The 11,686-nt window shown below is 34.0% G+C and overlaps 1 protein-coding gene across 3 annotated transcripts in view; it reads left to right on the forward strand.

The window, feature by feature from the left end:
* Positions 1 to 10,936, forward strand: part of LOC127578689 (microtubule-associated protein RP/EB family member 1-like) — a 28,899-nt gene extending 17,963 nt beyond the window's left edge. For all 3 annotated transcript variants that reach the window (XM_052030968.1, XM_052030970.1, XM_052030971.1), the window contains exons 2-7: positions 148 to 277; positions 2,129 to 2,274; positions 3,279 to 3,483; positions 6,536 to 6,657; positions 7,623 to 7,775; positions 9,769 to 10,936. In XM_052030968.1, the coding sequence (XP_051886928.1) occupies positions 157 to 277; positions 2,129 to 2,274; positions 3,279 to 3,483; positions 6,536 to 6,657; positions 7,623 to 7,775; positions 9,769 to 9,828 (807 nt within the window). In that variant the 5' untranslated portion in view covers positions 148 to 156 and the 3' untranslated portion in view covers positions 9,829 to 10,936. The remainder of the gene's footprint in view (positions 1 to 147; positions 278 to 2,128; positions 2,275 to 3,278; positions 3,484 to 6,535; positions 6,658 to 7,622; positions 7,776 to 9,768) is intronic.
* Positions 10,937 to 11,686: the final 750 nt, after the last annotated feature.

The following is an 11,686-nucleotide window of genomic DNA, read 5'->3' on the forward strand; positions in this document are numbered from 1 at the left end:
AAGATGGAGTTATAATAGCTTTTGTATGGCACATTTGTACAGAAGGACAACTCTTGACTTGTCTAATATACTAGAGTACACTTGTTTATGGAAGAATAATAGTATTTTCATGTACATGTAGTTAATTTATATTTACTGCTTTTCCAGGTTTTAAAAATGGCTGTAAACGTTTATTCTACATCTGTGACCAGTGACAACCTAAGCCGGCATGATATGTTGGCTTGGATTAACGATTCTCTTCAATTGAGCTATACAAAAATTGAACAGCTGTGCTCAGGTAAATATACTTTTGTAGTGGATACCTTATTTTGTTAATGTATGTTTGTCAAAAGACCATCCTATGTCATCTTAAAAATTGTAAAAGAATCTAAAATGTCTTATGGGTAAAGGAAAACATCAACAAATGAGTTGTCCTTTTGAAGTTGCATTATAATTTTTCTATTTCTCCATACCCTTACATCTTCAAAATAAATTGATTGCTTTTTGTTTAATTTAACATCCTATCAAATTTATATCAGCCTTGGCTCACTGCCCTCTCAGCTGATTTAATGGGTAATGGGTTCAAGTCTGACTCTGGAGACCTAATCAAAGCTGACATTTCAATACAGTACAGAAGGAGTTATGCACTATCGATGATGTTGTCTTTCCAGATAAGACATTTAAGTTGAGGCCAGGTCTGTCCTTCAATTGACCTTGTAGATCCTCCAACACTTTCAAGAAAATCGCAGAATTCACCAGTGACACCCCTCCCCCACCCCCATCAAGGGCAAGTGCACTCCTCAACCAATAAATAAACAGGTGATCTGGCCATTTATTGAATTCTTCTTGTGGATGTTGCTGGTTAAAAATTGACTGCTGGTACTTCCCCACAGAATTTGTAATGCATTAAACGAATCAATATAAAAACCTCGTGCTCCAAAATTACAATGCTAACAAGATCTACCTGTACTGCTATGCAGCTCAGATGTGGTTAATGACAGTAACTTTGTGCAGGGAAATGGCTGAATTCAGTAGCACCTGTGTATCCACTTCAAGCACTTTACCAACACTCGCTGTCCTTGGACAGCATGTCTCAAAGTTACTAAAAGGGTCGGGTTTGAGCAATTTCACTTCAGATCCTTTTGAACATATCCCAAGAAGGCCTTGGGCTATTGCATCAGAGCTCTGCATGTCACAAACAACTTGCCACAGGACTTCAGTGGGCCTCTGGAGTAAATGACCATTGATCTAGGTGCGTGTTGTGGAGACTGACTTTGATCATCTTGGAGTTGGATCTTGCTCTGCATGGCACTGTGCCCAAGATAAAGTTGACTGGAGAGGCTGCTAGGACTAGCTATATTCTGGACATGAACAAACATGGAGAAAAGAGTTTCCCTACTTGTGACCACATTCCAAAAATATTTAAGTGGCTATAAACCTCCATGGGATATCATATAAAGTTTAATACAAACATTACCTTGCCCTTTCACTTTTTCTTAGTCTTCTGTACAAGAGAAGTTCTGTGTTTGTATCACAATAAAGCAAGAAAGATATTGATTGTCGTAGAGTGAGTGATTTACAATTAATTCACCTGAGTTAAAGGGAGTGTCCAGGTTAATAATTAACTTTACAATTGTGTATGCTATGAATGAGGAAAGCACTGCAAATGGATTAGAGCTGATGAAATAACTTAGCTAGCAAAAGATGTGATGAGCATCAAGCACAAGAATCTTGATCCTAATGAAGATAGTGTTAGTGCCTCTGAGATGGTACAGTTTTGTTCATTTGTGACTTCTAAATACAAAGGAAGATTCATGTTCAGCATTGCATGTAAACTAGTCATCAGGTTAGTTTTCACAATACCTTCACATACAATTGGGAAAGAAAGCAAAGTTGCTCCACTTTCAGCTGCATGTTCTTTGGCTTCTCCAAAATCCTTGATGCATAACCAAAGTGTTAAAGAAAATTCCACCACCAGCGGTTTTCCATTATTTCCTCTTTTTCATAGCCCAGGTGGGTGATCTAATTGTAGGTAGAAGGTAGATGATTTACAAATAAGATTGTGGCTGAAAAGCACTCTAATAACCAGGATACTCAAGGGACATGCTGCAACTTTAACTGTAAAAATAAATGTGATTTTATTTTAAAGGTGCAGCATATTGCCAGTTTATGGATATGCTTTTCCCGGGTTGTGTTGGATTGAAGAAGGTAAAATTTCAAGCCAAACTGGAACATGAATATATTCACAATTTCAAGCTTTTGCAAGCAGCCTTCAAGAGAATGGGTGTTGACAAAGTAAGTTAAAGGTTATAAATTGCTTATTTTACATTTGGCATACGGTCAGCTTACAGTAGATTTAATTGCCAGTGGCTTGATTTTTTCCATTATTTCTATTGTACCATAGGATAAGTACTTTCGGTGTTTCAGAAAATGTACTGCTGCTGAGCAATGTAAAGCAAATAGTCTTTTTTTGTTTGCTGAAAATACCACTCTCTGAGCTCTTACATAGCCTTCATGCTGTCAATTTATTAGTCTCGTATCCAGTGTGGGATATGCTACAAATTATGCCAATTAATAATCGGAGAATCAAAGTTGCCACAAGCTAGGTTTTCCCGTTGACTTCTCCATCTTGGCCATTTTCTTATGATGAACCAAATTGCAGCTTAAGCATGCTATTTGATTTTGATTTAAAGTTCTGGTGCTCTGTTCAGAAGTTGTAATGACCTGTTACTTTGCTCATCACTTGCCTCCATATCTGCCATAGCTCTCATCATACTGAAATTCTCATCTGTGCCATTTTTATCATCAGATGCAGTCATTTTTTTTTCAGTTCAAAATTGTGAAACTTTGTTTAAATCCTTTCACCTCCTTTTCCTAATTAATGTCCTGCAGAATTTTCTAGTTTGTCGCACTGGCCCCTTTTTTAACCTTCTCCCCTCCCTTCACAGCAGCATTGATGATTGTACCATGGCATCCTAAACTTTGGTCTGGAATTGGCTTTCCTAAATCATCATCTTAACCTTTCTTCTTTTAAGAGCCTCTGTAAAACCCATTGCTTTGATCACTCTTCATTTGAAACAACTTTTAACTTCTGATTTATTTTTATCTCGAGTTCCTGAGACACATCTTTTTTTTAAATTCTCATTGTCTTGACAATTGGCATATTAACCATGCATAACTTCAAAAACTAATAACCTGTCACCTTTGCTCATTTGTGCTCAACTTCAAATTCCATTCTGCTGAATAAACATAGTTAAAGTGGAAAAAAATGTTTAATTGTTTATTTCCTTTTTGTTCAGATTATCCCTGTTGATAAGCTAGTAAAAGGGAAATTTCAAGATAACTTTGAGTTTGTTCAATGGTTCAAGAAGTTCTTCGACGCAAACTATGATGGTAAAGATTATGATCCAATACTTGCACGGCAAGGTCAGGATGCAGGCCCACCACCTAATCATGGTGACCAGGTTTTGAACAAATCCAAGAAAACACTCCAAGGAAGCACAGGTATTCTATTTAATTTGGTTAACTTCATTTATTCAGTATTTTTTATTGAAATACTTGTGTTGAAATAGCAATGTATTATTTAGATCTATTCAAAATTTATCTAAATATGAAAGTATTTGTTTTGCAGATTTTTGTTTGCCTAAAGTGTCAGAAACATTTCAGTTAATGAAGTTTTTGTAGTAATTAAAATGAGCATGAGTTTTTTTTTGTATTTCCTAACTAGGCACTTCACTTTATTTTAGTATGTAAATTGTCTCACCTTGCAGCAAAATAATTAGAACTGTGTATTTTGGATGGTTTCCTTGCAATTTTTTTTCTCTGCTTGACAGTAGTTGTATGGTGGGGCTGATTTTTGGTATCATGCTGTCCATGATTTTGGATTTCATTTGATAACACTGTCATCTAAAAAGAAGACGTTCCAATTGTTAATCATCATCTTCATTTTTAATTAACATTATTAAGGCTGTTTAGAATTTGCTCATATTTTCTTTCTCAGCTTTTGTATAGAGTGGAAAGAATATTTCAGTGCTTCGTAACTCTCCACTTGCAATGGTACTAATCACCAATTGCATTTCTGAATTGTTCCAATTTATTATAGAGCCCAATATGTCCTCATCAGCACCAGATGTTTCATTTTTTTTCACACTGTGTAATGTTCTTATCATTTGTCCACAGTACAAGGGTGTAGCATCCTTTATGTGGACTTTGACCTTGTTGCATCTGGAATAAATCAGATCTTTGGAAGCTATGGATACATTTTATGCAATTTTTTTTTATAGTCCAATTGGACAATCAAGCCTGTAAATTAGGGTTGACTAAACCTTTGTCCCTGGAAGACCGCTTTTAAAATGGAGCAGAAGACTGCAGGCAGACATCGTTGCTGGCACTATTTTTTTGTGTAGAGTCTGATGAGTATTTGAAGAGATACCAAGTGGGGCAGGCCCTTGTCTAACAATGTCCAAAATTCTACTGCCTGAAGGCCTTTTGCTAGTTGTCCTAATGAAAGCATGCTGGTTAGCAGATCCACTCAAACATGCCTTGAATGCTACAAATTATTATTTGTAGTTCAAACATTAAAGTGTTTTCTGACTGGGGAGAAAACACTTGTAGTTCAATTTAATTATCATGGCAACATACACTTTAAAATGTAAGTAATTTATCAGTGGTGGCTGTAATTTGTTAAAGGCCTTATTCTCTTTTAAATAATGTCTTTGCAAGTAAATTGTTGAAGGTCATCTGGGTAGCCACTAGGTGTCACGTAAAATGTCCTCTCATTGCCATCGATTTGATTTTATTGCTGCTTCTATATATTGATGAAAGACCTGAAAAACTATTATAGGGATTAACTGTTTAAGGCAATTTGGCAAAGAATACAACATACATTTAAGTTGCCTTTTTCCTAATGATTCCTATGAATTATGTAGATGTTTGTTTAGTGATGTTAAGGAGGAAAAGAAAATATACATGCAGTTTTAGATGTGAAGTACTTATGTCCAGAATCTTCAAACACTTTTCAAAACATAAATTGGAATTCCCTTTTTATAATCCTTTTATTATTTTTAAATTTTATGCCCATTATCACACAGGTTTTGCATTACTTAATAAAAAAAAAATGAGCAGCTCCTGTTAAATGATCAGTTTCTGCCAATATTTTCTGGCTTTTTTTCTCTGGGAGATCTTGCAGAGCAGACTCTTTCTTGTGGTTTATGCCAGAATTCTACAATATTAAAACAATTCAATTTCTATTCCCTTGTGCCGATAGACTGAAGAGCCTGACATTTTAAAAGAATGCCAGCATATTTATATACATACTTTGCAGGCCACCTTGGGATTCCCATTGTATAATTTTCTGTTCTATAAATTACAGATGACTGTCTAAATACTACCATCATAGCGGAGTCTCCGAAACCAAGTACCTTTGTAACAAATTTAACAAGAAAAATTGGTATTATCTATTAGTACCTTCTTTAAAACACAGCATTCTGTTCACACACAGTGGTGTTAAAAGTAAGCATGGAATTTAACACGTTTCAATTATTTTGCACACCATTTGGAGGCTTAATCGCACTTTTTGGAGGAAGAAAAGGGAAAGCACAGGATTAAATCAAAATACTGTACAGCAATTATTCTGCATCAACACTAATGCATAATTATAATGGGACTTAAGTTATCCATCAAATAAATCGGTCCTCTTCCAATAGCTCACAATTGAAACTGGTGGATTCCAACTTGAAGTATAACAAAACTAATTTGAAAATAACTTGGGGGAAGCACTTCAGTGTGCAGTGGTGAATGGAAAATTAATTTATTAAATTGATTATTTAAATTTATGGGGGGAGCACGACTTGGGAAGAAAGGACTAAATGAAATAAATTTTGACAGAATGAATTTAGCATTTATTTTTGTAGTAATTAAAGATTTGTACAAAACTTAAATGTTCTTATACCCATCCCTAACTTCCTTATTGCAGTACCAACACTTTCCTCACCTTCTCTTCACCATACAAGCCCATATTGGGTACTGCTGAAAGGAATTGATGGTCTGGGAACAATATAGAATTGAGTTTTCAAATTACTTTATCTCCTCAAGCACTAATAATAAATTTCTATAATATATTCTGATACTACATTTAATTATGACAAATTATTGATATGGAGATTAAATGTGCTGCCATTAGACTTGCTGATTAAACCTACTAAATTTTCAAGATGTACTGAAAATATTGTATCCTCTTAGCAGGTGTAGTGAAGGTGTTGAGCCAGAATACCATGTGTATTTTGTTTATTCCTGAACTGAATTCCCACTCACTGGGTTGAATTTGTTTTGGTTGGAGTTAAGATTTATTTTTGTGTACCATTTCTCCACTTCTTAATCACTGAATATTTGAAGATATTTCAATGCACTTTGTTTATTAATCAGGCCAGGACTAATTCTAACAATCTGGATTTCTGTTGGTTCTGAACTTAAGACTCCCAACTTTTGGACAGCTTTTGTTAATAATATACTTCTGACAATTTTCTTATCTCTATTTGTGAATGGTTATTTGTCATAGTAACTCAAAAAGTTTATCCAACACCAAAAGTTTCAAGTACTCCAAAACCTGTGTCAGCTGCACCAAAAAGGCCTGCAATGGTGGGAAATGGCGATGCACAAGTTGCAGAGTTAGCTCAACAGGTAACTAGAAATTCTGTTCTTGTACTCAAACTAGAGAAAATATTGAAAATGTTAAGATCAAGTATGTGATTGTACTTGAAAGCTCCTGTGTTTTAAGCCTGTATTTAATTTAAATCGTAAACGAATTGGGTAACAAAGTACACATTTTCAATTCTTTAACGAAACAATGAAAATGACAGTAAAAATGTGCTCTTGAACGTAATGAAATGTAAATTCATTATGTATTAAAATATGAAGTGAATGGGAAGAAAATGATCACATAGTTATTAGAATGTGGAATTTTGGTGAAGGCAGATTATATTCAGCCAATTTTGTGTTGGGTTGTGTTGAAGAAAATGCAAAAAGATTAAATGGCTTTGCAAGGGAAAGTGGCAGAGCAGATGGCTTCAGTACAGATTCAGTAACTTCCCCTGTCCTGAAATTTTTAGCTTCTCTATTATGATTCTCTTTCAATTGACTATTAAAGAATCCTTTTGGAAATTTGCTTAAATAAAGTTGGCTCCTTGCTAAGCCATTTTGATCAGGTAATATTTTCCTAAACATGATTTACATAAAAAGCTTGGTTCTGAACTGCATCCTTAGTTTTACCATCCTATTGTGTCCAACAATTTCCTAATTTACTAGAATTGCATGTTTCCCCATGTGTACAGTGATGCTGTTTTTTGTTTTGGATATGCCATTCGTCACAATGATAGTTTAAGAATTGAAATGACTGATGTCACTTGATCAATAGATGGTTCCAGCTTTGATTCCTGGTCTACTTTGTCATCTGATTATGACTTGAATGAATGTGGGGAAATTTTATCCCTGCATTATGATGAATAAAATTACCAGTGGTTTTTCATTTAGGCATTTTTTTTGTTTGAAAACAAAGAGTATAGGTTTATCTTTTTTATAAATAACATTTGATTTGAATTTTTAATAAACATCTGCATTATTACAATAAAATATTAAATTTTGCACAGGTCAATGTACTAAAAATTACAGTGGAAGATCTTGAAAAGGAAAGAGACTTTTATTTTGGCAAACTGAGAAATATTGAGTTAATCTGTCAAGAAAATGAACAAGATAACGATCCAGTGATACAGCGAATTGTGGAGATCTTGTATGCAACTGATGTAAGTGTCTTTTGCCTTTATTAGACCGGCTTGTTCAAAATGGCAAGCACATGTATCTTACAATTACATATTGGTCATGTTCTGAATTGTATCCAAGATTTTCTATTCTGCATTTATTTCCCCAAACATAACTTTATTGATTTTTTTAAACTTAAGAAGTGTAGTTTTGGTCCGGGAAAGGGTACTTTAAGTGAAAATTTTGCATATATAATGAAAAACAAATCATATTTTAGATGCTCAAATTCCAAAGATTGCTGTTTAATAGGCAACCTCAAAAATGCTAAATAAATGCATTGCTTGAGCAAGTTCTGAGTGAACTAGGATGTGTACATTTTTAGGTTAAGCTTTTAATAATAAATTCATAGTTTTGGGGCCAGATGACAAATTAAGTAGTTAATTTTGAATAGCAAAATTCAATTAGCCCATGCTAATAAAACTTCAGGGAAACTTTATTAGAAGCTAATTTATTTGATGTAAGATTAGGTCTGAAACATCAGTGGCATTATCGGTAGATCTCATAAGTGGTCTGAGGATTAACTTTTAAAGGAACTGACTAACTTGCTTGACCAATATCATGCAAGGATGTGTCAGGAGAAAACTCGTGTTCCAGCCCACATTTGTCTTTTGTACATTCCTTCCTTGGCAATTGAATGAAAACTTAATCAGAGTGATAACAGCTTTATTTCATACTAGTGGAGGATGCATGACAATTAGAAAGATCAGATTAATATGTTTCATTAATATAATTTCAACTATACAACATGCAATGGAGTTTCTGTTTTTGAAATTAGCAATCCTGCACACGCCTTGTGGTCAGAATTGTAACTTTTCTGAACTGAATATTTTGCTTAAATTCTGCTCAAACTTATTTGCAAACTACCAAATGTCAATTCTCCAAAGCCAAAGCAATTGGACAGTGGTTTGAATCACTTTTTCTACATCAAAAAAAAATAAAAGCAGTAAATTGCACGATTTTATTAATATACTTGAAAATGGATTTGTCAGAATTTTAATGTCAGTTCATTACCTCATTTGATTTTTGTAAAGCTTTTTCAGTTACACAAAAATATAGCACTAGTTAGCATTGGTAATTAGTAGTCAGTTAATGCATCTGTAAGTAAAAGCTTTTGAGATCTAATTTTCAAAGGCCCACAAGCAGGCAATTAGCAGACCCTCATTATTCAATCCAGAGGTGTCGCATCTGGAACTTTTTTGTTTCAACTTGATATTTGTTCCAGTTACCTTTTTTTAATTCCTTCAGTTTGGAATTGTCTTAATCACCAGTTGAAGGAAGACTTCCCCCAATTGTCTCTGCTTTGGTCCAGTTTGTTTGTACAATTTTTCCTAAGAGTTACTTTGTATTGTTTTAAAATTCTTTTCACATGAGCATGACAAAGACTAAATCTTCTTTTTGTAGGCATATTTTTGAGTTCAAATGCAAGTCATTTGAATATGACCTGCAACAATAAAGAAACTATTGTAATTTCCTTGGGTTGATGGAACAGAACAATATTTTCAATCAATGTAATTTGCTTTGTTTTTTAAAAAAAAATGTCATCATATTTTATCACCTAATTTGACTCAAATGCTAGTTCCTTTTCCCTACATTTCACCTCCCTCACACCCCTTTGCTACCTGACTGTCTGTCTGAGCAGTAAACATCCTGTTTGCAAAAGCCAAACTGTGTTAATTCTGTTTTATTTCTGTGCATGTAGTAAGTATGCTTTTTATTAATTACTGTCTGATCACTTCCTTCTGGTATTTGGCTTCAGAAAAAATATGATCAATAATTAGATTATTAATAGAGCTATTTACAAATTTAGATGCCTTTTTGTTATTTGTTCAAATGTACCATGCTTTGGATCACAACATTTTTAAGTAAATTGAATTAAAAATTCAATTTCACACTTGTGACAAAGATGGGTAATCTTCAACTCATTTCAGTGAAGTGATCTACTTATTTTGAATATTGCAAAAATTCATTTCATTGCAGGAGGGATTTGCTGTACCAGATGTAGCAGATGAACAGCCAGAAGAACAGGAAGAATATTAGACTTGGATGCAGCATACCTATGGTTGGAATATCCTGCCAAAAATCATGTGTGCATATGCACATCCACAGAGGAAAAGACACTCTCTTATTTTCTGTAAAGTCAAAAGAGCTTTGTTTGTAATTTTGTTAGTGTAAGCAAAATTAAAATGTACCTCCTTTCTAAATAAGTGCACTTTGCAGAAGTTTCAGTCCATATTAAGCAATGACTGCTTCTACACTTCACACCCTTGAGCAGTATTTGCAGGTGTGGAATGGATATTCTTGAAGGTCCTGCAGAGTACTATTATAACATCTTGATTTTTTTTTTGCCATCACCAAAAGCAGACCTGCTCTTGACAGTGTTAAAGAGGTTGATGATAGAATGATCACTGCATGATGACTGAAAATTGCACTGTAATGGAAAGTGTATAGAATGGTTCAGATCTTTATACATTATCAGTTATGTTAATAGTTATAGTGCGTCCCAAACTATGTTGTGTGTACGTGGCAAGCCAGTTCATTTGATGTGCAAGAAATAAGTTGGCAATTAATGCCGTGCATGAATTTTGTATGGTGAAATTGACGTTGGATCAACTGCAGGAAATTGCTGTGGTGCTAAAAGTTCCCACCACCACTTGTGGTTGTACTACAGCAGTAAAATATTTCCTGAATTCTTCTGTGGCCTTTTATTCCTTTAGCTGCCCTAAGACTTCAGTATGCTGTAAGAAAAATCAAACTTGGTCTTAAAACTACAGGGTGTTTTTCTACTCAGATCAATTTCTAATAACAATAAAGTTTGATATTTCAACAAAATTGTCTGTTGGAAATGTTGGTACATTTATAATCTTTTTAAATATTCTGATTACTTAGAACATTTCTAAAGAATAGTTTATTGCTAATTTAATTCAATCGGTTGTAATATTTAAAGCTACATTTGTTCTGATTAAGATTTTGTTTATTCAGTAACAAGGATTAGAACAAGAAAGGAGGTTAATTAGGCTACGTTATGGAAATTTTTCTCTGCTGCTTTATTTCCTTCCTAGTCGGAAAGATGTCCTTTTTATTTAGTGTTATCAATAAAATGCCCATCTTTTGTATATTGAAAACTATTAAAAAAAAAACAATTTAAGATGTATTTTGTCATTTACTTGCCACATTTTTGTGGTTTCACTTGTAATGATTTTAAAACCATGTTTTGCTCTTGTTACACTTTAGTTATATCATACTTTAGGTAGTCAAAGAAAACTAACAAAAATCCCTTGGCTCCTTGTCATGGTGTGGGATGGTGAGTAAATTAACTACGTCACTGAAAATATTCCCTTGTCTGTAATTTTGAGTCATGCCTGGACACTGTCCATACAAGAGCTCCAACCATTTGGTTGACTATTCCACACAGAATACATTGCTAAATGAACAACATGCTTGTCAGTGAGGCATTGTTTACTTGTTGTTTGCAGACTGCTTTGTTGAATTTTTAAATTTCTAATATTGAAGGCATAGCTTTTTCAAGTCCTAGCTGACATAAGCTGTTTTATTCTACTGATAAGTGGCAGCATTAAGAATTGTGTGAAATACCTTTTAATCCTTCTCAATAACTTGTAGAAGTGGTAAAAGTGCTCTGAATTTTATTAAAAACTATTGGGATGTGAAATTTCTTCCAAGCTCATCCATAAAGCTTAAGAAGTCTCATTAACTAAGAAACTAATTTGGCTAATGGTTTATGATTTTAACTTCCATAATAGCCAGTATTATTCTTGTGGGTCCCAAATCATCATATAGGGAATACATCTAGAGGAAGCTAACTATCCAAGGGTGACATCTGATTATATAACCATATCCTTATGTCAGAGGTATCTGGATCAGCAGTCATGTGGCAAAT

Source organism: Pristis pectinata, chromosome 16, assembly GCF_009764475.1.
Source record: "Pristis pectinata isolate sPriPec2 chromosome 16, sPriPec2.1.pri, whole genome shotgun sequence".
Classification (NCBI taxonomy): domain Eukaryota; kingdom Metazoa; phylum Chordata; class Chondrichthyes; order Rhinopristiformes; family Pristidae; genus Pristis; species Pristis pectinata.